Below are 26,159 nucleotides of genomic sequence, written 5' to 3'. Positions count from 1 at the left end.
AGCAAAAACTAAAGAAGATGGAAAAAGGAAAATGGAAAACTAAAAAATAAGGTGTATTAGAAATGAAATCCAATTTCCATGAAGGTTGGGCTGTCCATAAACACATGTTTTTCATCCTCCGTTTTGTTAAACTCACCAGCTTTACATATCCTTTCTCGCGAAGTGTTTTAGATATTACCCAATACTTTGTTTCAGTAGTTCTTATTTTTACAATATTTATCTTCTAAGAAATAAAAAAATTCTTATTCTCGATCTCACTATAACAACTTTATCTCTCTGAATTTAATTAGTAATAGTATAATACTATTGATAGTGTTAGTTCTGTATAGCAACAGTGTTAAGCACCACTATTTAGAATGGCTCCAAGATTCCAATTCAATCTAGCTGCTAATTTTCCAATCAAATAACTTACAGTAGTTGCAGCATTCCAGTTGGCACGATAATGCCAATGAATAATAGGGATTTGGGAGCCCCAGTTCACCACAATGTCTGGCCAAGCAATAGACAATGGCATTAAATATAGCTTCAATATTTGATAGGCTTAATGGATATTATTTACTCTTCGTTTTTGTTTGGCAGTAGCAATATAGACTAGCTCTGGTTGGCTTATTATGAGGGACAAGCCTTTAACAGTACAAACTTTTATAATTTGGAATAGTAGTAATACAGTTTATCTTAATTATATTGAATGTATAGCCCAGGCCAAAGCTTCTGGTGGTAAAACATACTATATCTCAGCCTTACCTATTTTGAATGTGTAGCCCAGGGCCAAGCTTCTGGTTGTAAAACATACCATATCCTGGTCTCTGAGTAGCCTTGGTTACATTTTACGCTGTTTCACCGTTTAATGAAAGCAAATCACAACCTGCCTCGGTTGCATTTTGTGTTGTTTTTCCTTTTAATGAAAGCAAATCTTTACTAAACGGTGGTCCGTTAGCTTTTTAGCTCATTTGGTTTAAATTTGACTGTGTAATATCCCTTTTCAGGGATATCCCTTTTCTGGTGAACAATAACATCGCCATTAGTCAAAAATCAGAAACACAAAAGAGAACTTATTGCCTCTTAGTGTCTTGTCAAGTTCAGAGCACTCCACGGACAACTCATAGAGTAGGGGAGTAAGGAGATTTAATGTGTTCTGACAATTCTAGTGGACCCGTAACAGGTGGTGGATCAATTTCTGCACCATAGCTTTCAACATTAACGAATCCCCATTCGTCTTCTGGAAGTTCCTTTGAAAACCATTCTCGCAAATCTTTGAACCTCACTGACACTTCTCCTATTGAGAAGTAATTAATGTTAAACTCACTTGGACTCAGTATGCCTTCAGTGTGACGGGGAATATCCTTACGCTGCAGCATGCAAACAGAACTAGCATAAGAAAAAGGCCGCCAAAATAATAAGGATATACCATATAGACATGAGATCATGGAACTTGTACAGAAAATAATTTAACTCAAAGATGACTGAGGCATACCAGCAAAAATGCAACTACCACTTCCAAAAAGTCATCTTCTGCCATGTCAGCAGCCTCTGAGAATATTTTTCCAACAATAATCCGATGCCTAAAAGGTAAACATAATTATATATGATAAAAGTTCATCAATGACTGTTTTGCAACAAGAAAAACAAGAAGGATATATAAGATGAAGCCTTCTGTTGCATAATTACAAAAAATACATGATGTACAAGAGAAGGATTTACGTCCTCTTCATGCCTATGCTAGAAAAGGCCAACATATCAAACAGGGAATAATGGTCCTAATCTCTAATGTACTTTCCAAGGACAAAACGTTTCACAGCATCAACATTTTGTAACCTTCTAATCAAACGCTCCTTTGATGAGTAGATAGCTTTGGCAGTTAATATCCAAATCTTATATCTAAATTAGTTTATACTTGAGAGTATGCCATCATAAAACATGACATAATTATGCCCGTCCCTTTAATATGCATATGCATTTCATCAATACTGAATAAAAGAAAAATGATGATAAAACCCATTCAACCATTACATAGCTAAAGCAACATATCACGAAAGCAATTTGTTTACATCTTCCATTCATCCACCACAAACGGCATTCCAAACTAACCCTGTCACAATGACTTTGACGACTACACATACAGTAGATGTTTGTCAAGGAATACAATAAAATAGAGTTCATTTAGTTGACAACAATTTAGCAAATTAATTGTCAACTGATTACCTTCTCATATGTGGTATGGTACAATTGGCTACTTTGTCCACTAATAAATACCAGTCTTTTTGTTGGGTATGTGTTATATTTTTTCCACGACTAGTCTCACGCATTGTTATGTTGCGCTGGGCGTAGCGGGGGGGTCACAAGGGGGGCAGCAGCCCCCCCTGCCGGTGGGTTTGCAAGAGGGCAGTATCCCCCTGCATAGGGTCTAGGGCAGCGCCCTAAGAATCATTTTTTGTGGACCCAAGCATGGGGGCGACCCAAGGATGGTGGGCAAAACCACCCATGGTTTTGCGCATAGTTTTTGCGCATGATTTTGGGCATGATGGTTTTGCTCATGGTATTTTGTAGATCCGGTCAAGGGAACTATAGTTATGTAACTTATGTTCTAATCCAAGGTTAATGGATTGGGGTTTATGAATGCTTTGACATGTATATAATGTATTGTAACATTGAAAGGAATATAATGAAAAATCAATCTAGTTTTCCCGGTTCTGGGTTCCAAGAGAAAATCTGTGTATATTTTTATGTTCTTACCATTGTATATTTTTTTTTCTATTTTCAAGGCTTCGTTTGTTGGTAATTTATGTACAGGGTTAAAAAACTACACTTTTCCATGTTTGATTACAGTTTTCAACATATTCAATCCATGACTTATAGTAAGTTATGGAACCATTTATGGTAGTTATTTCAAAATTCAAATAAGTTCATTGCATGGGGTTGTTTTATGTTCTCCAAGAGGAAGATCATATTTGTGAATGTTAAGATAACAATGTTATAGCTCAAAACTCCAAAGAAGTATAAACTCAAGTTGCAATTTATAAATGTAGTAAGCAATTTCAGTTTTCTTCAAATCTTTTCATATTTCAATTTGTTGTCACTTGTATGTGTCAAAGTCAATGTACTTGTGTTTGACAATTAAAAAGTTTTTCCTCATTTTTGTTGAAATGATATCTAATTTTCACTTGTAGCTACGTGTCAACCTTACTTGTAATTAACACTAATATCCAACATGCAATCCCCTCATTATATTGTATTTTGTACTATTTTTGGCTAAGGCCAACGTTGTCAACCAGTGTTTTAAGATTCGGCCGGCTCGGAACCGATTCGACCGAGTTGGTCTGAGTCAAGGTCTCACCAGGTCAACTCAGCTAGTGAACCGGTTCGGTCAACCAAGTTATTACCGAGCCGGCCAAGTTGTCTAACAACTCGGCCGGCTCGGTAATAACCCGGTCGGCTTGGCCGGCTCGGTAATAACCTGGTCGGCTCGGCCGAGTTCGAGCCTACTCGACTAGGTTGGATGATAGTGGCCTGTGAATTAAAAAACAACGATTTTTTTTTAATTCTTTTGCTTTTGGGGGACTCCAAGGTTTTCACGATGATACTTAATTGTTTTTTGTCCCTAAATAAATTTATCTCGCTTGATCTTGAGAGGTTTGTTTAGGTGGTATCACATATGTAGTAGAGATTCCTTAAGGGATAGCTTCATTCTTCTTCAAAACCTTCCAATAGGTTCTTTGCCCCTTTCTTAAAGTAAACCTAACATTGTGGCCCCAACCTTGGCCCTCCAAAGATGAGCATCGAGCCTTGAGTTGATTCCACGTGATGCTACACCCCTTTATGAGCCTCCAAATGCTAAAACACTAAACTTAAAAGCTTGGACATTGGACTATTTGATGATATGCCCAAATGGATTGAAGATGACCCCTGGCTGGCCTTGACCCTATGTTGGTGGATGGTGCCTTCTTCCAAAGCACAGATGAGGATGGTTATCATTGAGATGATTTAGGAGGGATAGCACATCCCTCTTTGATGTCAATGCTTACCCTTAGGGGTGCCATGTCACTCACATGCTTGAAAAGGGTGACATAGGGTCTCTCCTAGATGACATCATGGTGGAGGATGCACCTTTTGAAGATGTACACATGCACTTTGGGACTTTCTTGGAGTAAGGAACATTCTTGGACCCTTGTATTAGTTCCTTGATGACTTACAATCTATTTTGGAGGATAACGCCATTTCCAACGTCCTTGGTTATGTGTTTTTGTTTTGATCTCTATATCATCATCATGTATGTATTGGACAGTGCACTGGGTGCCATTTTGATATAATGGATATATTCATGAGCCTACTTTGATCATATGTTGTCTTCTATCTATATTCTAATGCTATGTGTTTGGAAACATGAATGAAAATCTTTAAAATTATGTTTTTTTATAAAAAGATAAATATTTAATGTAAATTTTACAATGACCGAGTCATTGAAATCGAGCCGACCGAGTCGATACCGAGTCGGAGTAGACCCTCGGCCGAGCCAGAGTCCGAGTTGGAGTTTTAAAACATTGTTGTCAACTCCCTTAGGGATAGTACCCCACCACTATGACTATGTGTAAATAGTAAATACACACCCACCCTCATTTGTATTTGAAAGAAAAATGATTATGAGCTAAGTGATCTGTTATGCGATTCTTTCGCATATGAGCACCTACATCTTGTGTTTCTCTTCTTCATGGGTTCACCTCTTATTTCTTTATGTGTTTATTGTTTAAACTTTATATGTATCATGATTTAGGATTTGTTGGTTGGTTTTATTTAATCCATAACTATCTCTTGTGATCTCAACATGTTATCAAAGTCCGTGTGAACCTCCTCTTATTCAACCATTCCCTCTTCAAGCTTGGCATTTTCTATTAATCTTGGGCTAATTTCTCCCTCTAGAACACTTATTCTAGGGCTTTTTTCCTCCTGTCTAAGAAGTGTGCTGCCCTAGGGCTGTTATCCTCTGTTTATTGCAGGTCTTACGGTTTCCTCTTGGCTGTTCTATCAGTGATCAGAACTTACAGCAGAAAATTGTGCCTAGTCTACAGAGTTTTAGGGTCATTTTTAGGTGATATCATTTGTTGAAGAAGGGCACCCCATTTAGGATTGTTTTGGCCCACAATTAAGGATCGACTTGAGGAATTTCTGCACAGTTTTTTGGCTGATTTATTCAAACATATCTTCTTCTGATTGGAAGATTTTTTCACTGGTTAGAAGCACCTATAAGGGGCTGTACTAGTTCTTCTGGACCATCATTTTCAGTGGTTCTTTTCAACACTTCTTTCATGTATATTTCAAGGTTTTTTATGGATGTTCACGCTGGTCTTCTGTGATCCAGCACTCTTTTCAGCCTCTATTCTGAGTTGATCCAAAGTTATTGGTGGGTAGTAATGTCCCAAGGGCTTCCAAACTTGCCTCTTTCAATTATCTCATTTATTCAAGGATTTCACCCACTTCAAGGGCTCACTATAATGCTGATCCGGAAGTGTTTAAGAATCATTTTTTTCAGGTTTCTTTCTTTTAGGGCTTCCCACTATGCCCAACTTTTCAGTATTTTGGTCCAAAAAATTGCTTGGCAATGGAATTTTCTAGGTTAACCAGCCGATCCATGAGACTATTGACCAGTGGCATTTTCCCTAAGGGCTTATGAACTAGGGTTTTCATATCATCTTCATTTTAGGGTTTCAAAACCTTCTTTCATGCACTCCTTTGTTAGTCTACTTATTCGTGGGGAGATTTGGTTCAGGGATAAGTTATAATAGTGTGCAACAGAAATCTTAAAGATGATGTCATTGACATCATTTTACGTGCACATATGGCAATGTAGTATTTACGTTATGCTCTAGCTATTCCAAGATGTTATGATTTCTACTCCATCATTGGAGGCATTCCTTATTTTGTAGGAGTTGGTTTTACAATGGATGCCTTGGTTGATGATATGAGGGGAACGTCTCAAAGATTGGAGTTGGTTCGTAGTCAATCTCACTGGCATATAACAACTTGTCTGCCAAGGGAGTACCTCTTCACTTTCTGTAATACAGCCAGCATTTTAAAAATCTGTTGACTTGAGCTCAGACTCAACCAAGTTGACTGAATCAAATGTCTATAATTTCTAAGCCTAGGTGACTACTGTCCTAATGCTTTCTCATCAAATAACCCAAAACAGAATTTATTTAACAGCAGAAAAATAATTTTCTGAACATGACATCCATCACACTAGCTGAAAAATGAACAGCACAAGAATTAAAACACAAGTATTTTTCCTTCTAATCAGCTTTTCACTCCTTTCATTAAAGCTTACAAGGTGACCTCCACAGCCTGCTTTAACCAGTGGCTATACGGTAATTAAATCTCCTAGATCTGAAGTGTACAGCCTGCATAAGAAAGAAAAAACTACAACAGAGAGAAAAAGCTACAACAGTACAATCTGCTCTTTTCCTACCTGTTCTGAACAGCAGATTTCTCTTCCCTCCTCAACACTGAAGCACACTCAAGCAATCACATAAGTTAAACTACAGGCTACAAATCTAAAGGTGTACATCCTGTGCATGAAAAAGACTGCTACATCAGTGTACAGTCTGTTGTACTTGCTAGTCATATTAGCAATCTGCTCTTCTTCTCCTTGAAATTTGAATGCACTGTGCCCTTCTTCGTTTCTCTCTTGTCCTCTTCTCATGTACGATATTGACCTATCCTAACTGTGGCAACTTTGTATACATGTGTCGTCTACACTATTGTTAGAGAAATATATTTTCCATTTTTTTTTAATTCATGTCACACCATTTTTCATGAGTTGATTTGATTTTTGTCAAATTGATAACAAATTGAATGTGAGAGCAAGTACATTGTTATATCAAATAACTACTTATTTGAATAAACAAGTTACTTGGTTGTTATAATAATTATAAAATCCAGCCCCTGGGGGGCAACTCAATTGGCAAGTGCTATAAAACTGTAGTGTTATGTACCAAGAGATTCGAAGTTCAAATCTCCCCAACTTACCAGTGTCTGTAAAAGAGGCATATGCAGGCATCTAGAGGTTATAGTGGTAGTAGTCGGAATCGACCCCATGTCACACAAGTACGAACCAACCCAGTTGTTGATTCCTCTGGTCACAAAATAAATAAATAAATAATAATTATTAAATCCTAAAATTATCTCAACAGATTTAGTCATTCATCATCCTTTCTCATATTCAATTCCTATCATTTCATATGCTCCTGAATGGAATACATAGAATTATATCATTCTCCTAGTTGGGTTATTTAGATTTAGTATAAAAAGTAGATATAGATAAATTAGTTAGCCTTATTCCAATTAAATAGATTAAACTCCATTTAGGTTTTAGGAAAGCTTCAAAAAAAGTCTCCTTTCGAGAAACAATCTATTTAGTGGCAACTGAGCCCACATATCAGTGGATGTCACCTTACCAAGCAAGTATATGTCTAATTAAAGCCTCAATCAGGTGTTGATCCCCTGTTGCAGGAGGAATTTTTCATCTATCAGCAAGAGGGTAATCTTTACTAGTGGTAAGGCGACCCTGTTTGAGCCCTATTTCATAATGATGACAACTTACACAATTGTGGCAAAAGATGACGAGGCATCTGCATCACAAGGAATTGCCTATTCTGAGGGAGATCGTCACAATTCTTTCAGAGTTCAGCATTGAGAAGCATGGAGTATGTAGAGGGAGGCTGCTTTCCCAAGCAGCGAGTATAGGTTCAAAGAGATTTTGGAGCTAGTGCATTTGGATGTTTGTGGACCGATGTCAGTAGCATCTGTTGGACACAGATTGTCAATGATGTCAATATGGCAATATTCGAGGAGCCAGAGGAAGCAAACAGAGCCATCGAAGCCATCGGAGAGCATATGGATTGCATATACACTATCGGGAGCAGAAATCACATATATGCATGCAATTACACTATCGAGAGCCATTGGAGGAGCAATGGATGCATTAACACTATCGGAGGCATAAAAACACACACACACACACACACACACATATATATATGTGTGTGTGTGTGTGTTTAACACTATCGGAGGCCAAAACCCATATATATATGCATTTAACACTATCGGCGGCCATAAACTATACATATATGGCAAATACACTATCGGGGGCAAAAAGACTGAGTTATATGGCAAATACACTATCGGCGCGGACTCTCTTAGATTTCCAACAGCATCAATTTCAAGAAGCACGTATTATGTTTCCTTCCTCGATGACTTCTCTTGTAGAACCTAAATCTACTTTGTAAAGACCAAGGATGAGGTCTTCAATAGGTTTTAAAATTTCAAATTTCTAGTTAAAAACTAGACAAGGAAGAAGACCGAAGTTTTGGGATCATATAATGGGGGTTGTTATTGCCCAAATTGTACATGATGAAAACTCTTATCCACAAGGTATAATCCGAGAAAAACCTCTAGGATGGTCACCATTGTCACCTCAGTAACATGTCCTCTCCTATTTAAGCTGGCTCTCCTCCAACTCAAGGGGAGTATTCCTACTAGTATTACTTAGACTAAGCAATGAAACACAAGGTGATGTTGAGAGTGTTGAGAAATCTATATGGCAGCACTTAGGGTGATTTCTCTTACATGATTATTGTTTGTGATATTATATTAATTTCTTATTCTTATTATGTTTCCTATCATCAAACAATTACCAAAACCATAAAACAATGAAGATCACAAAAGAAATGAACACAAGATGTAGGCTCTCAGCCAAGGCAAAACCCCTCTCTTAGGGGAAAACCCAGTCAAAATTTCTCTCTTCTTATAGAAACAACTTCAACAAAAGCCCTTCCAACTATTCAAAGTCAAACCAAGTCAACAAGGGTCAAACCCTTCCAACACTGTTGAAAACTTAGAATTTCGTCCCCTAACATCTAAATTTCAGACCTGCAGTAGGTCTGCAACTTCGGCCCTTTGCAGCATCTTAGAATTTAGCACGTGTGATAGAAAATAGTCTGAAAACTAGGTCAAAACTTCGGTTTTCCTTCCTCCTTGCTTTAACTTTTCTCTCCTTTGACTTTCTTGGCTTCTTCCCTGAATTTCGCATTCTTCTATTGCAGATCGAACTTCTTGTGATGACGGTTGCTAATGATGTCGAAATCACTTGTATTTATACCCCTTTCAAGGGGTCAAATAGCCGCTTCTAGGCCGACTTGGATTAGCAAGACCAACTTGGTCTTGGAGGTCAATATTGACAAATTTGACTCAAAAATAATTCTTCTTTCTTGTTACAAATTGCCCAATAAGATATTATACATAGGACAAAGACTCTCTTGACTCATGACACATACCTTATTGACATGACAAACCCTAGGAGAATGAAATGCATGCTTGACCTAAATGACTAGTTAAATGGAGCATGAAACCCATGCTTGAAAAATAATAATTTTCTTTCTTCTTTTGATAGATACATAAAATATACATAATGACATGAGTACAATGACAATTTAAACATAGTTACATTTTCAACACTCCCTCTTAACTAGAGAGGTATTCATAATTGTACAACCGGTACAAGGATTCTCTGAAGAGTTCTCATAAGAAGAGTATCATAAACAACATGCACAATGCTAGGGATCTAGATACCATCTAGGTTAACTGCCAAAGTATCAACCCATATTGGTACCATCTAGGCTACCTACCAAGGTATCAACCCATCTAGGTACCATCTAGGCTACCTGCCAAGATACCATCCCAACAAGGATCCAGGTGTCATCTAGCCTACTTGCCAAGACACCAACCCTAACAAGGTTCCAGGTATCATCTAGGCTACCTGCCAAGACACCAACTCAACAAGGATCCAGGTGTCATCTAGGCTACATGCCAAGACACCAGGTGTCATTTAGGGTGCCTGCCAAGACACCAAACCTAACAGGGTTCTAGGTATCATCTAGGCTACCTACCAAGATACCAACTCAAAGTACCATCATACAGGCTAATCAACCTAAGGTACAACAACTCATCATCTCTCCCTCTCAATCAAATAGGAGATATCAACCAATCCAAGCATGCTTCTCAAATACTCAAGCTTCTTATTGGGAAGAGATTTAGTCAAAATATCAGCTACCCATTCATTTGTCAGAATATACTATAGCTTCACGACCCCATCTTGTACCAAACTTCTAATATAATGGTACTTATTATTAATATGCTTAGTCCTAGCATGAAACACGGGGTCCTTTGTCAACCTTATGATGCTTTGGTTATCACAATATATAATAGTGGGATCCATCGGTCCTCCAAATAAATCAAATAGAAGCTTCCTGAACCAAACAACTTCCTTTCCAATCTCACAAGCAACAACATATTCAACTTCATCCTTCAATCATCAATATGCTCATTAGATGAAAACTTCAATATCATCAGGGTTTTTGCAGCTCCCTCTTTCCATCATGCTCATCATTATCACGAGGTCATCATCAAGCACGAGATTTGATTTTTGTTCTTACATTTTCTCATCTAGTTTTCACAATTTTGAAAACCATCTTCATGTACCTGCAATTTTCATCAAGTACAACCAAGCAAAATATACACATACAAGAGCATGATGTTAATTCTGTCAATCTAGGGTTATCATGACTTCAAAAGTGTGCATCTAGGGTTTTGGTTACAAACCTTAGATATCCCATGACCTAACCCTTATTAGGGTTTTTATCACATACCCTAGATTCTATCTGCAAACCCTAGAAATCAAGAGTTAGGGCTTCAAGAGGGAACAAATAATAAGGGTTATAGTTTTCACTATTCTAGGGTTTTTCTAATTCAAGTTCCATCTAGGTTTTACAAACCCTAGATACCAAAAACCTTAAAAAATATAAAGTCTACAAACCCTAGATTCTAATCATGCAAAATATGTCATCTTCAAACCTTAACACTTTTATTGTCTTTTAGACCTATCACAAAGAAACTACAAAACCCCAACATACCTCACATGCAAAGGCTATGCATTATTAACTAAATGATCGTACCTCCTTTTGGTTTTTGCTTTAAGATTGAACTGCTCCCTCTAAATCAAGGCTTCTTTTGAATTCAAATTTCTTCCAAGATTTAAATCTCCCTTCGAGGCTCCCTCTAAATCTAGCCACAAACTTTTGACTTCTTCTTTCACAGACAGTCTTTAGAATATACCTACAATCCTTTTCAAGGAGATCATAAAAAGAAAAGATATAGTCAAGCAATGTATATAAAAACAAAGGACTAAGTTAAAGAAAATAATAGTATAAGAAGAGAGATAGAGCACTTATCTTTCAATAATTCCCTTTGTAGTCAATAGTCTTTCAAGAGACTATATCGGATGTTGATCACTATCTTTAGGTTCAACTATCATGTCTTCCATTCGGAAGAGTTCCAAACTTTATCCAAAACTTATCCACACCATGTTCATGTTCAAGTTATCAAGCATATTCTTCTTCTTTCAGACAACCATCTAGTCTAGTTCTTTTGAACGAACTGCCTCTTTTCTTGAAGATGAGACTTCCTTCATGCTATAACTATACCTGCAAACTTCTTATACTCTTACCATGTCATAATGATTCTTCCATATATTGAAAAGTCTTTTCATGATTCTATTCTTGTAGAGGATCCTTGTGATCCTTATGATGCCAAAGTGTTGCTGCATGAATAGGTCCAAAACCTTCTATTCTTGCTAGATGATTGCTTCCAATGCAACTGTCTATATGCATTCGAACTATTTTAATTCCATATACTTCTATCCATGATGTCATGAGACTTCAATAAAAGAGATCCTTGGGATCTACAACCTTCAACTTCTTTTCAGGTTCTTTTCTATCTATAGCTGTGTGAGCTCCATCCCTTTCTTGTTTCTTATTGTTCATTCTATTTTGAGGATTCTTAGGACAATTACATCCATAGCATTTCATTTTGGACATATCTTGTCTTCCTTGAAATTGATTCTTTTGATGAGGTTCAAACTTTCCAAACCTTCCTTTCTTCTACTTCTTTCCTTTAGTAGCAAAGGCTTGAGACTTTTCATATGTGACTTTATACTTCTTCATAACTAGAACTAGATGATCCTTGATGGATTCAATGAGAATCCTTTTAATCCTCACTTCACTTTTAAAGTACTTTATCCATTCTTCAATCTTATTCTTGCTTAGTTCTGCAACTATGCTTGTCAATAGATACTTGAAGATGATATTCCTTGATGCCTTCAAGAGGTATCCTTCTTGCTTTGATGATAGTCCCAAGGTGCTTGTCACTTCTTAAGCCTTCTTTAATGATGCTCCAAAGGTACTTGATATTTCTTCAAACTTACTTTAATGATGGTCCCAAGATTCTTGTTTTCTTCAAAGACTTTCTAGAATATATTTCAAGAGAGAGAGATCCTTCTTCAAGATAATGACCTGGAATCAAGAGCTTCCAATTATATAGAGAGAAATTTGTTTCCTTCTACCTTGCAAATTGTTGAAAATTGCAACAAGAAATGTTGAAAATAGCATCAGGAAAATCCTAGTTTAATTTTGTCCTTGAATTAAATTGGGAATAAAATTGTAATTCCACATCTCATGACAACTTGTATTAGTTAACTAAGTTAATTTGACTTAGTTGGCTCAGTGAAATCAAGTTGAGGATCTAACTAGAGTCATGTAGAGTGTCTCCTACATTATAGGAACCCTGGTTGAGTTTATTTTGAGTTGTAATTGATTATTTCAGTCTAACTGAGTTAAAGTCAATTAAACTAGTTCCAACTGATGGAGGGACTAGTGGGAGGTCTAGTAGTGTGGTGTTGCCTATAGTCAAGTGTGGTGTCGCCTGAAGTGATTATCTGAATTGTACAGATGGTGCATGCAGTCAAAGGAAGATCCTAAAGGAACTGCGCAACCCAATGGAGGAAAATTCCTATTAAATAAGGGCCTAATTCCTCATTGAACAGCGCAAGGAATGTTGGAAATACTGAGAGGGGTGAATCAGTATAGCAATTAGCACTTTTTAATCTTTTTTAGAGCATTAGTTAATCTTCAATTATTATTATTGTACTTCTTCGATGATCATAAACAATAATCAACAGTAGACAACACCATACAACAATGCAGAAAGATAAAATAAAGGACACAAATATTTTTAGGTGGAAAACCCCCTCCGAGTCAAAAAACCAAACACTTCTTTAGTAATTGTCTTCTCCCTGTTAAAATAAAATTGATTACATCAAGATTTCAGCTACAACTGAGGGAGGCATCAACCCCCTAATTCACAGGCTACAACCTATAGAACGCTACTAGACCCTAATATCCTATTGCAACCAGAAGGAAGCCCCAACGCCCTGTAGATTTGATGAGTGCCCCAACACTCTGTTTGTCAGTTGTTGTCTGAAAGGATGCTTCGATGCACTTTTAGTTTATCATCCAAAATTGAATGGATGCCACAACGCCCTGTGTATGCCACAACTTGCCCTAGCACCACCCTGCCACCCTGAAGTGTTCTCAGGCCACAGCCTGAAGGTGACTCCAATCACCCAGAAGACTCGGTAGATCACGTTTCACAATTTTCTGACTAGATCCCTTGTACTCTAAATCAATGTAGAATAGTTGTAAGGAAAGATGTAAAATATATGTCGAATCCTGATAGCCACTGATCATTGTTCCCACAAACTGATCACTACACAATGCTACACATCAAGCTATCATAGTTCAACTGCACATCACTGTCAATACACACTGTATATCACTGTCAGTACAAATCACTGCAAAATTTTTGGCTATCACTGCATGTCACTGCTAATGAATGAATAATCATTAATGCACAATCATTGTCATCATTGTATCAAGCTGCACTCGATGCTACAACCATCTGGAACTGCTATCAAATAATGGCATAACCCAAGGTGTCTTAGGTCATCCCGATGTCCTGCAATCAGTGTTCTCAAGTTATGTCCCCAGATAGCTACCAACATATATGTCAACACACTATTTCACTAGTCAAGCCCTGCTATCCATTCTTCTTCAATATAATGCACAAATGGATGTGATTGTCTTCAACACTTGCCGCCCTACAAGATTATAATTTCGTAATTGTACACAAACCTTAGGTCACACTACAAGACAAACCCTAGGTCATCACTGCCATATGCCTATGTCCCTTAATCTATGAGTCAAGGTCAATGTCCTATCTAGGTGTCAAGAACAATAGTAATGCAATATTTTCACCCAATGTCAAATGTCTTAATATAGTCAAAGTCAATTCTATGCTGCATAGGTCAATTTGTCATGTCAAGATGTTATCTCAATAAAATCAAAATATGATGTTTTAATGATAATTTGCTATGGTCAAAGTGAGATGTCAAATTAAACATCAATTCGACTATAACTTTGTCAAACAGAGGTTAACTCTATGTCAGTTTTCTTTGTTAAGAATACTGCCACATTAACATCAAACAGAAATATGATCAAAGTTAGATGTCAACATAAAGTCACATACGAATATTATCACAGCCAATGTCAAACATGCCAAGTCAAGTCACAGTCTTGGTAAGCAAGGTTGTTGTCATATCAGATCAAGTTAGGGTCAAAGTTGTCAAATATATCAAGAGGTGTGTCACAAGCTCAAGTCAAAATTCACGTTACTCATACATAAGGATTGTTGTCTAGTTCACTGTTATGTGTCCCAACATCAAGTCAAGATATCAGGAAAGATGTGTCAAGTCATGTTACTGTTTCATTATTGAATTAGGACAATCACCATATGTCAATTCAAGTCACTGTTTGGTAAGGTCATCGAGTTGTTGTTATGTCAAGCAGATCTCTGTGTTTTTGCACTAAGTATCATTGTCAATGTCACATCACATTCACCTTGTTAAGTCAAGTCGAGCTTATATGTATCAAGTCAATCATTGGATTAATGCATGACTCAAACAATGAATCCCTTAATCCATTGTCTTATGGTGAGAATTAATGCCATATATTGACAACCATAGGTGAACAAAGTCCTTTTCACTGCCCTAACCAAATACTAAAAAGGAGTCCAACGGATGATTTAGGACAGCACTGTGTGTGTTCGAAGTCTGTGTCCTAGGGGAACTAGATTTTCAACAGATGAAGTGTGCCCTAGCACCCAAACAAAGCAATGTTACCCAAGACAAACACAGAGATGTAATGCTCATTAAGATCTGAAATTTAAGGTTTGAACTCTCTAATCACTGATCAGAATCAAGGATAAAAGTTCAAGTGTAATAATTATCAAAATAACGGCCTTCTTTCGCTGTCCAAAGATATGTTATAGAACTTTTACAAGACAGTCCACAAGTCTGTAATAAAATTCTGTGTGTGCAATTGAAAAGGAATCCCAACCGAATCACAAGGCAAAAGGAAGAGAGCAAATCCGAAGGATAAACTAACCCTAGAATCAAGGTAAAACAATACCAGTGGATCCCTAAACAAACATACAATAAAGTTCTGAAACTATACTCAAAGAGTTAAACGAATTCCATTGCAACAAACAAAGAAATACAAATTGAAACCCTTACCTTGACACCTAGAGCTCCTGTAATTTTTCGTTGTTCTGTTCAGAATTGAAAGGCCGAAATATCTTCCTCAGATAGGCCGAAAGGTTTTAGAGGTTTCTCACAAAATCGTTGTTGAGTTTTTGATATGTGAGGTAAGGTATAAGGTCTTCTTTTATAGACCTTCAAGGGGCTTAAGAAGGGTTCCTAAAGTGAACATTGGAGAGCCTTTTAGGAGGATTCATAAAGATATTAAAATTAATTTAATTAATATCTTGTGTGCTAAGAAAAAGAGCCGCTGCCCTTATTGTGAGAGATTTGACTTTTAGGATTAGGTGAGGAGAGTAAGGTCTCTTTTTATAGTTTTGGAGGGGCTAGTAAGGGGTTCATTACGTGAGGATTTTAGGAAATTTAAAACAATTTGTATTCTTAATAACATTAATTTAATTTAATAGTTTTTATTTACTTGTTTGTTTAAATACCAAGAAATTGTATACTAACCCTCTCTTGGTGTGTTTTGTAGATGACATATGGATGGATTTGGTCCTACAAAGGTTGTGATGTCAATGTGGTTTACTACCTTTGGATCTTGAAGTTATTCGACTTATACATGGTGAGATTACGGTGAGAATCCCTGTCATATATTGACAATTGTTGGTGAATAAGGTGTCATGTCTCTACCCCCTGGGGTTTTAGCCCACAAAACTGGGTCTTCAACTTTAAACTCAATTTTCTCTCAAACCAAAAGGAACCACAGGGCGTACCACATATCAACAAAAACATCTCTTCGAGGAGAATCTAATGACCTAGATATTCAATACAAACTCAATGGTTTGACCCTTCAAAAACCCTCGACAAGGTCGGGGTACATCCTCAGTCCAGGGAACCCAAACCCTAGGACTTGGGTTTTCAACCATCCAACAGTATAACTGCCATCTTGATGTAATCTGACAATTACTAAGAAGCGTTCATTAACCATTTGACATCAATGACTGGTGTTTTTGGTCAAAGTCAAACCCAGTCAACTCCATGGGTTGACATCAATGACAACACCATCCAACAATCTCCCCCTTTGTCATTGATGGAAACATATGTACTCCTCTTGTGAGTACAACTCCCCCTGACATCATGCTTCATCTCCTTCTCGAGATTTCAATCTCCTTCTCAGTGTTTTCTCTCCCCCTTTGACATCAATGGCAAAGGGTTACTCCCCCTGAGAATTTGCTTGCTTCATGTGGACCTGTTATCTGCCTATGCTCCCCCTGACGAGAAGCCTTCTTATAATAGTTTTTCAATGACGATCCCTGTGGACCTGTGTCCTATATGTGCTTCCCTTGAAGAGAAACCTTCCTTTGTGAACCTGTAATCCTTCAACTATTCTGGTCCCCCTGAACCTGTAATGAAACTGCCATCTTGTTTGAACTATTTGTTTGTCAATTTTAGACTTGTGTTATATACTGCTGAATAGACTCCCTTCAAAATTTAAGAGTCGACGAGCCAGATTCTTCAAAATAGTGTATCATTTAACGGGCTATCTTGACTTGAGTCATTATCTAAAGCAATTGCCGATTCCTCATGACCTTTTGCTTTTACGAATCCTAAAAGCATAACTGCTGAAAGCTTCTTATCTGCTTGGTCTTTCTATACCTATTTACTTTTCCAGACCTTCTTATTCCTGCAATCTCGATCCATGTGCCCATAGTTATCACACTTGAAGCATTGAATGTTGTCCATAGGTGATTCCATCTGATATCTGCAATCGCAAGCACTATGGCCATAGTTATGGCATTTGCAACATTCAATGTTTGGCCCATCTAGCACTTCTCTTCTAACAAAATCATCGTGTAACCTGCCTCGTAATCCTGCAAACTTGCTTCTAGGGTTTTGCAGATAATGATTGTACCTGTCAAAAACTTCACAATCCCTAGCCATATGTCCATAGTTAGCACATAAAAAGCAATAACCATCAAATGAACGTGCGTACCTGGATAATTCATTCGGAGGCAGTGGTCCTTGATAATTGTACCTGTCAACAACTTTACAATCCCTGGCCATATGTCCAAAGTTAGCACATGAAAAACAATAACCATTAAATAAACAAACATACCTAGAAGATTTTTCATTCTTCTTTGAAGGCGGTGTTGTAGTCTGTTGTCGTCCTTTGTCCTTGACTGCTTTGGCATCATTCTTCGGAGTTACAATGTTCTTCTTTGGTTCAATCATCTTCTCAATCTCACTATGCGAAGATGTGGAGCTTGTACCTTCATCAATTGGAGCCTTACCTGTTCTTTTTGCCAATTCTTTATTTGTCCTGTCCATAACCTGTAAATGGTCCTTTTCTTTGAGCTTGTTGATCTCATTACGTTGCATCAAGTTCTTCTTGCTTTTGAGCAAGATCTTCTTGAAACCATCTTTTCAAGATCTCCCTTCTTTTTTTTGCCTCCTCAACCTGTAGCTTGAGAAGAGTGGTCTTCTCTACTTCTCTGTTGAGAGCCTGTATCTGTTCCTTCTGCTCCTCATTTTCAATCCTGAGCTTGCTTAGTTCAGCTGAAGAGGTTTCCAATTCCTTTTGCTTTTGGTCAACTACGGATATGTATCTTTGATTAGATTCCTTCCTTTCAATTTCTGCTTCCTGCATCTGTTGTTTGAGCCTGCTAATCTCTACAAACGTTGTGTCAATTTCTTGTTGCTTCTGTTGGACTTCTCTCTTGAGGTCTTGTGTCTTTGTATTCTTGACTTCTTCCAATTGAGTTCTAGGACTGCTAATCATCTTCTCAAACTCTTCATTTTCTTTGATGAGTTTTTTTGTTGTCTTCAATTCTGCTTCCAAAAGTCTCATCTTTGTCTTTGGACTTTTGAGTTCCTTTATCACCTTGATCACTTGATTTTGAAACTCTATCTTACTCATTTCTCCCATTTCTTCATCATAATCAGAAGGATCCGAATTTTCAATAACATCTTGACCTGATTGCTTTTTTGAATAGAGATTATGAAACTTTTCCCAAAGAACTTTGGTTGTTGAACATTGACCAACTTTTGTTTTCACAGAATCTGGCAAAACATTCAAAATTACATTCATGGCCTTTGAATTGTACCTTTTAACTTCGTCAGTAGATGTGTCTCTAGAAACAATTGATTCCCATACTCCATGTGCCTGCAAATGTACTTCCATCATGGATTCCCATATCCAGTAATTATCTGCCTCAAAATCAAGGGCAGGTACACATTACTCACTTTCTTCAGATTTTGTTGTACTTGTAGCTTCCTTTGAAATCCTTGCAACCTGCTTCTTTGACTTTCCCATCTCTATGCTCTAAAAACTGCCTTCCAGAGGTTAAGATGTTACTGAAGAAACCAGGCTCTGATAGCAATTGTTGGAAATACTAAGAGGGGGGCAAATCAATATTTCTTAACAATTAGCACTTTTTAATCTTTTTCAAAGCATTAGTTAATCTTCAGTTATCATTATTGTATTTCTTCAAATGATCATAATCAACTGTAGACAACACCATACAATAATGCAAAAAGATAAAACAGAGGACACATGTTTTTAAGTGGAAAACCCCCTCCGGGTCAAAAACCACCAAATGCTTCCTTAGTAATTGTCTTCTCTCTGTTAAAAGAAAAATGATTACATCAAGATTTCAGCTACAACTAAGGGAGGCATCAACCCCTTAATTCACAAGCTACAACCTATAGGACGTTATTAGACCCTAGTATCCTGTTGCAACCAGAAAGAAACCCCAACGCCCTGTAGATCAAGCCACAACCTGATGAGTGCCCCAACACTCTGTTTACCAGCTGTTGTCGGAAAGGATGTTTCGCTGCCCTGTTAATTTATCAGCCACAACTGAATGGACGCCACAACGCCCTGTGCAAGCCACAACTTGCCCTAGCACCACCCTGCCACCCTGAAGTGTTCCCAGGCCACAACTTGCCCTAGCACCACCCTGCCACCCTGAAGTGTTCCCAGGCCACAATTTGCCCTAGCACCACCCTGCCACTCTGAAGTGTTCTTAGGCCACAACCTGAAAGTGACTCCAATCACCCAAAAGAGTCGGTAGATCACGTTTCACAATTTTCTAACTAGATTCCCTGTACTCTGAATCAATGTAGAATAGTTGTAAGCAAAGATGTAGAATAAATGTCGATACTAGACCTTAGTATCCTATTGCAACCAGAAGGATGCCCCAACGCCCTGTAGATCAAGCCACAACCTAATGAGTGCCCCAACGCTCTGTTTGTCAGTCCCTGTCGGAAAAGATGCTTCGCTGCCCTATTAGTTTATCAGCCACAACTGAATGGACGCCACAACGCCTTATGCAAGCCACAAATTGCCCTAGCACCACCTTGCCACCCTGAAGTGTTCCCAGGCCACAACTTGAAGGTGACTCCAATCACCCAAAAGACTCGCTAGATCACGTTTCACAATTTTCTCACTAGATCCCCTGTACTCTGAATCAATGTAGAATAGTTGTAAGGAAAGATGTAGAATAAATGTCGAATCCTAGTAGCCACTGGTCACTGATCCCACAAACTAATCACTGCGCAATGCTACACATCAACCTATCACTGTTCAACTACACATCACTGTCAATACACATTGTATATCATTGTCACTACAAATCACTGCACAACCGCTGGCTATCACTGCATGTCACTGCTCATGAATGAATAGTCATCAATGCACAATCATTGTCATCATCGTATCAGGCTGCACTTGATGCTACAACCATCTGGAACTGCTATCAAATAATGGCATAACCCAAGGTGTCTTAGGTCATCCCAATGTCCTGCAATCAGTGTTCTCAAGTTCTGTCCCCAGGGAGCTACCAACATATACGTCAACATGCTATTTGACTGGTCAAGCCCTGCTATCCATTCTTCTTCAGTATGCTGCACAACTGGATGTGATTTCCTTCAACACTTGCTGCCCTCCAGGATTATAATTTTGTAACTGTACACAAACCTTAGGTCACACTACAAGACAAACCCCAGGTCATCACTGCCATATGCCTATGTCCCTTAATCTACGAGTCAAGGTCAATGTCCTATCTAGGTGTCAAGAACAATAGTAATTCAATATTGTCATCCAATGTCAAATGTATTAATACAGTCAAAATCAAGTCTATGCTGCAAAGGTCAATTTGTCATGTCAAGATGTTATCTCAATAAAATCAAAATATGATGTTTTTATGTTAAGTTGCTATGGTCAAAGTGAGATGTCAAATTAAACATCAATAGGACTATAACTTTGTCAAACAAAGGTTAACTCAATATCAGTTTGCTTTGTTAAGAATAGTGCCACATTAGCATCAAACAGAAGTATGATCAAAACCAGATGTCAACATAAAGTCACATACGAATATCATCACAGCCAATGTCAAACATGCCAAGTCAAGTCACAGTCTTGGTAAGCAAGGCTGCTGTCATATCAGATCAAGTTAGGGTCAAAGTTGTCAAATATATCAAGAGGTGTGTCACAAGCTCAAGTCAAAATTCATGTTACTCATACATAAGGATTGTTGTCTAGTTCACTGTTGTGTGTCCCAACATCAAGTCAAACTAAAGTCAAGATATCAGGAAAGATGTGTCAAGTCATGTTATTGTTTCATTATTGAATTAGGACAGCCACCATGTGTCAATTCAAGTCATTGTTTGGTAAGGTCATCAAGCTGTTGTTATGTCAAGCAGATCCCAGTGTTTTTTCACAAAGTATCATTGTCAATGTCACATCACATTCACCTTGTTAAGTCAAGTCAAGTTTATATGTATCAAGTCAATCATTGGATTAATGCATGACTCAAACAATGAATCCCTTAATACCACTGTCTTATGGTGAGAATTAATGTCATATATTGACAACCATAAGTGAACAAAGTCCCTTTCACAGCCCTCACCAGAGACTAAAAAGGAGTCCAACGGATGATTTAGGACAGCAGTGTGTGTGTTCGAAGTCTGTGTCCTAGGGAGCCTATATTTTCAACAGATGAAGTGTGCCCTAGCACCCAAACAAAGCACTGTTACCCAAGACAAACATAGAGATGTAATGCTCATTAAGATCTGAAATTTAAGGTTCTGAACTCGCTAATCACTAATCAGAATTGAGGATAAACTTTCAAGTGTAATAATTATCAAAATAACAGCCTTCTTCCGCTGTCCAAAGATATGTTATAGAATTTTTACAAGACAGCCCGCAAGTCTGTAATAAAATTCTGTGTGTGCAATTGAAAAGGAATCCCAACCGAATCACAAGGGCAAAAGGAAGAGAGCAGATCCTAAGGATAAACTAACCCTAGAATCAAGGTAAAACAATACCAGTGGATCCCTAAACAAACATACAATAAAGTTCTGAAACTATACTCAGAGATAACAAATTCCATTGCAACAAACAAAGAAATACAAATTGAAACCCTTACCTTGACACCTAGAGCTCCTGTAGTTTTTCGATGTTCTGTTCAGAATTGAAAGGCCGAAATATCTTCCTCAGATAGGTCGAAAGGTTTCAAAGGTTTCTCACAAAATCGTTGTTGAGTTTTTGACATGTGAGGTAAGGTATAAGGTCTTCTTTTATAGACCTTCAAGGGGCTTAAGAAGGGTTCCTAAAGTGAACGTTGGAGAGACTTTTAGGAGGATTCATAAAGACATTAAAGTTAATTTAATTAATATCTTGTGTGCTAAGGAAAAGAGTCGCTGCCCTTATTGTGAGAGATTTGACTTTTAGGATTAGGTGAGGAGAATAAGGTCTCTTTTTATAGTGTTTTGGAGGGGCTAGTAAGGGGTTCATTAGGTGAGGATTTTAGGAAATTTAAAACAATTTTTATTCTTAATAATATTAATTTAATTTAATAGTTGTTATTTACTTGTTTGTTTAAATACCAAGAAATTTTATACTAACCCTCTCTTGGCGTGTTTTGTAGATGACATATGGGTGGATTTGGTCCTACCAAGGTTGTGACGTCAATAATTGGTTTACTACCTTTGGATCTTGAAGTTATTCAACTTATACGTGGTGATATTACGGTGAGAATCCCTGTCATATATTGACAATCGTTAGTGAATAAGGTGTCATGTCTCTACCCCCTGGGGTTTTAGCCCACAAAACTGGGTCTTCAACTTTAAACTCAATTTTCTCTCAAACCAGAAGGAACCACGGAGCGTACCACATATCAACAGAAACATCTCTTCGAGGAGAATCTAATGACCTAGATCTTCAACACAAACTCAATGGTTTGACCGTTCAAAAACCCTCGACAAGGTCGGGGTACATCCTCAGTCCAAGGAACCCAAACCTGAGGACTTGGGTTTTCAACCATCCAACAGTATAACTGCCATCTTGATGTAATCTGACAATTACTAATAAGCACTCATTAACCATTTGACATCAATGACTAGTGTTTTTGGTCAAAGTCAAACCCAGTCAACTCCATGGGTTAACATCAATGGCAACGCCATCCAACAAGGAAGTAGGAGCTTGGAAGGCCAAGAAATTCGCTAAGTATTGGCCAAGGCTTGTCTAGGAAGCAATGAGACAGATAGAGATAGGGCAAAGGTTGCTCGGGCTTGAGAAAAGTATTGTAATCTTCTCATATTTTCTGATTAATGCAATATACAGATAGAAGGGGTTTTTAGTTGTGGCTTTCCCCAGGAAATCATTATGTAATGTGTTGATTGAATACTTTCTCTTGTATGCTTCGTGATTTCGTGATCATTTAATTGTTTTCGTTGATGAGCATAATAGATTCAAGTTTATTGTTTTAGTATATTACAATTAGCAGTATGAATCTACAAGGAATTTCTACATGGTATTAGAGCTAGATTTGTAGAAATTTCTACATGGTAGCAAAAGCCAAGAGGATCATCCTAGAGGTGTGAGAGACCACATAGTCTTGGAACTACATGGCAAAGAGAGTCCCTTTGCTATGTGGAAGACCCTCAATGAGATATTCGGAAATAGCAGTGAAGCCAAGAAACTTGCACTACTGAAGAAATTGAGGATTGAAGACAATGGGTATGAGGTAGTCTTCAAAGATGGGAAGGCCTACGTCAAGCATCTTGCTTCACGTCAACTCAAGCAATCTGGTGTCAGGGTCGAGAGCCTCTACACATTAGAGGAAGATGCATGCACATCCTTTAGGAGCAAGGCAGGGATTAGAGATGTTGTGGTTGAGAGGGAGCATGATTTAGCTCTCAAGAGGAAGCCTCAACTAGTTGGCAGTTGGGTTGACCACAAGGATGACGATGAAGAGGATCAGTCAGACACATCTAGTAGGAGGGGAGTTCGAGCCACATGGGCAGAGGGAGCACATGCAGCCATACTTCCAAGTGTGAGGTGGGGCAATGTGAAGCAATAGTCCCAAGGGTTGCAGAAATTTTGGCAGGGCCCATTGAGGTGTGTTTGTCTCACAGATAATTTTAAATTACCTTAGTAGGGGGCCCACAGTATTCAGTAGCAGGAGGATCAGTTTCAGTCAGATACTGAAGAGTGCAGAGCAGTGTTGACAACTGAGCAAGAGGTTTAGTAGCAGAGTCAGCAGCAGCACAATTTTTCCTAGTAAACAATTGCAGACACAGTTGATTCAGTTTATTTTGTTTGGATTCTTTTCAGTGGCAGTAGCAACAACAGCAGAACATTCCAAAGGTACTAGACTGGGATAGATGTGAATCCCTTTCTTGTTGAGAGGAAGCGTTGAAAATTGCAACAAGAAATGTTGAAAATAGAATCAAGAAAAAACTAATTTAATTGTCCTTGAATTAAATTGGGAATAAAGTTGTAATTCCACATCTCATGACAACTTGTATTAGTTAACTAGGTTAATTTGACTTAGATGGCTCAATTAAATAGAGTTGAGGGTCTAACTAGAGTCATGTAGAGTGTCTCCTACATTATAGGAGCCTTGGTTGAGTTTATTTTGAGTTGTAATTAATTAATTCAGTCTTACTGAGTTAAAGTCAGTTAAACTAGTTCCAACAGATGGAGGAACTAGTGGGAGGTCTAGTAGTGTGGTGTTGCCTGCAGTGCAGTGTGGTGTTGTCTGAAGTGCAGTGTGGTGCTGCCTGAAGTGCAATGCGGTGTTACCTAAAGTGATCAACCAGTAAACTGATGATTCACTCATAAATAACTCATGCATGTCAGATTTGAGAAAGACCCAATTGAGATTGAAGTTCAGGGACAATGTATTATCAGTTGTATAATTATCTTAATTGTACAGATGGTGCATGTAGTCAGAGGAAGGTCCTAAAGGAACTGCAATCCAATGGAGGAAAATTTCTATTAAATAAGGGCCTAATTCCTCATTGCACTGCGCAAGGAAGTAGTAGCTTGGAAGGCCAAGAAATTGGCTAAGTATTGGCCAAGACTTGTCTACGAAGTAGTGAGACAGATAGAGATAGTGCAGAGGTTGCTCGGGCTTGAGAAAAGCATTGTAATCTTCTCATATTTTCTGACTAATGTAATATACAGATAGCAGGGGTTTTTAGTTGTGGCTTTCCCTAGGATCTCATGTTGTAATGTGTTCATTGAATTCTTTCTCTTGTATGCTTCGTGATTTCACGATCGTTTAATTTTTGCTGCTAATGAGTAGATTCAAATCTATTGTTTTAGTATATTACAATTAGCAGTTTGAATCTACAAGGAATTTCTACACAAATGATGTCTTCCAAAGTCCTCAAAAGATCTTCCAAGATGTTCCAAGATGTCTTTGAAAGTCTTTTCTCAAGATTCTCCCTTGCAAACAAGAGCCTCTTAGTCTGGTAGCCTTCCTTCAAGATGAATGATGAGCCTTCTTTCCTTAGAGTTTCTCCTTGCATCCTTCCTTATGTTCTTCCTCGTGACTCTCTTGTGTCCTTCCAAGATGATTAGAATTTAGAACACATGTCCTCTTCTTATATCCTCAATAGTGATCTCCAAGTTGCCTCTTCCTTCTTCACCTTAGCTCTAATACCATGTTGAGAAATCTATATGGCAGCGCTTAGGCTGATTTTTCTTACTTGATTATTGTTAGTGATATTATATTAACTTCTTCTTCTTGTTCTTATTAAGTTCCCTTTCATCAAACAATTACCAAAACCATAAAACAATGATGATCACGGAAACAATGAACACAAGATGTAGGCTCTCAACCAGGGGAAAACCTAGTCAAAATTCTTCTCTTCTTATAAAAACAACTTCAAATGAGAAATCCAAGACCAAAAATTCTAGACCAAGACCTCCTCCAAGCACCAAGTAAGCCCTCCAACAAAATCCCTTCCAACTAGCCAAAGTCAAACCAAGTCAACAAGGGTTATACCTTACCAAAATTGCTGCAAACTCAGAATTTTGGCCCCCAACATCTAGATTTCAGAACTGCAGTAGGTCTACAACTTCAACCCTTTACAGCATCTCAAAATTTGGCACATGTGATAGAAAATAGTCCTTAAACTAGGTCAAAACTTCAATTTTCCTTGCTTAAGCTTCTCTCTCCTTTGACTTTCTTGGCTTCTTCCTTGAATTTCACACTCTTCTATTGCAGATCAAACTTCTTGTGATGAGGGTTGCTAATGAGGTTGAAATCACTTGTATTTATACCCTTTTCAAGGGGTCGAATAGCCTCTTCTAGGTCGACTTGGACTGGCAGGGCCGACTTGGTCTTGGAGGTCAATATTGACAATTTTGACTCAAAAATAATTCTTC

At 37.9% G+C, this 26,159-nt stretch overlaps 1 protein-coding gene across 1 annotated transcript in view; it reads right to left on the bottom strand.

Moving 5' to 3' along the window:
* Window positions 1-368: 368 nt before the first annotated feature.
* LOC149267589 (uncharacterized) overlaps window positions 369-26,159 on the bottom strand; it is a 67,697-nt gene continuing 41,906 nt past the window's right edge. The window contains exons 6-7 of the mRNA XM_089433620.1: window positions 1,475-1,562; window positions 369-1,349 (exon numbers count right to left, since the gene is read on the bottom strand). Coding sequence (XP_089289746.1) covers window positions 1,101-1,349; window positions 1,475-1,562 — 337 coding nt within the window. The 3' untranslated portion in view covers window positions 369-1,100. The remainder of the gene's footprint in view (window positions 1,350-1,474; window positions 1,563-26,159) is intronic.

This window comes from Pinus tabuliformis, chromosome 6 (genome assembly GCF_031772625.1).
Source record: "Pinus tabuliformis cultivar Carrire ecotype Pingquan chromosome 6, CPIR1, whole genome shotgun sequence".
Classification (NCBI taxonomy): Eukaryota; Viridiplantae; Streptophyta; class Pinopsida; order Pinales; family Pinaceae; genus Pinus; species Pinus tabuliformis.
Note: the sequence above shows the minus strand (reverse complement) of the source record. Positions and strands in the feature narration are given on the sequence as shown.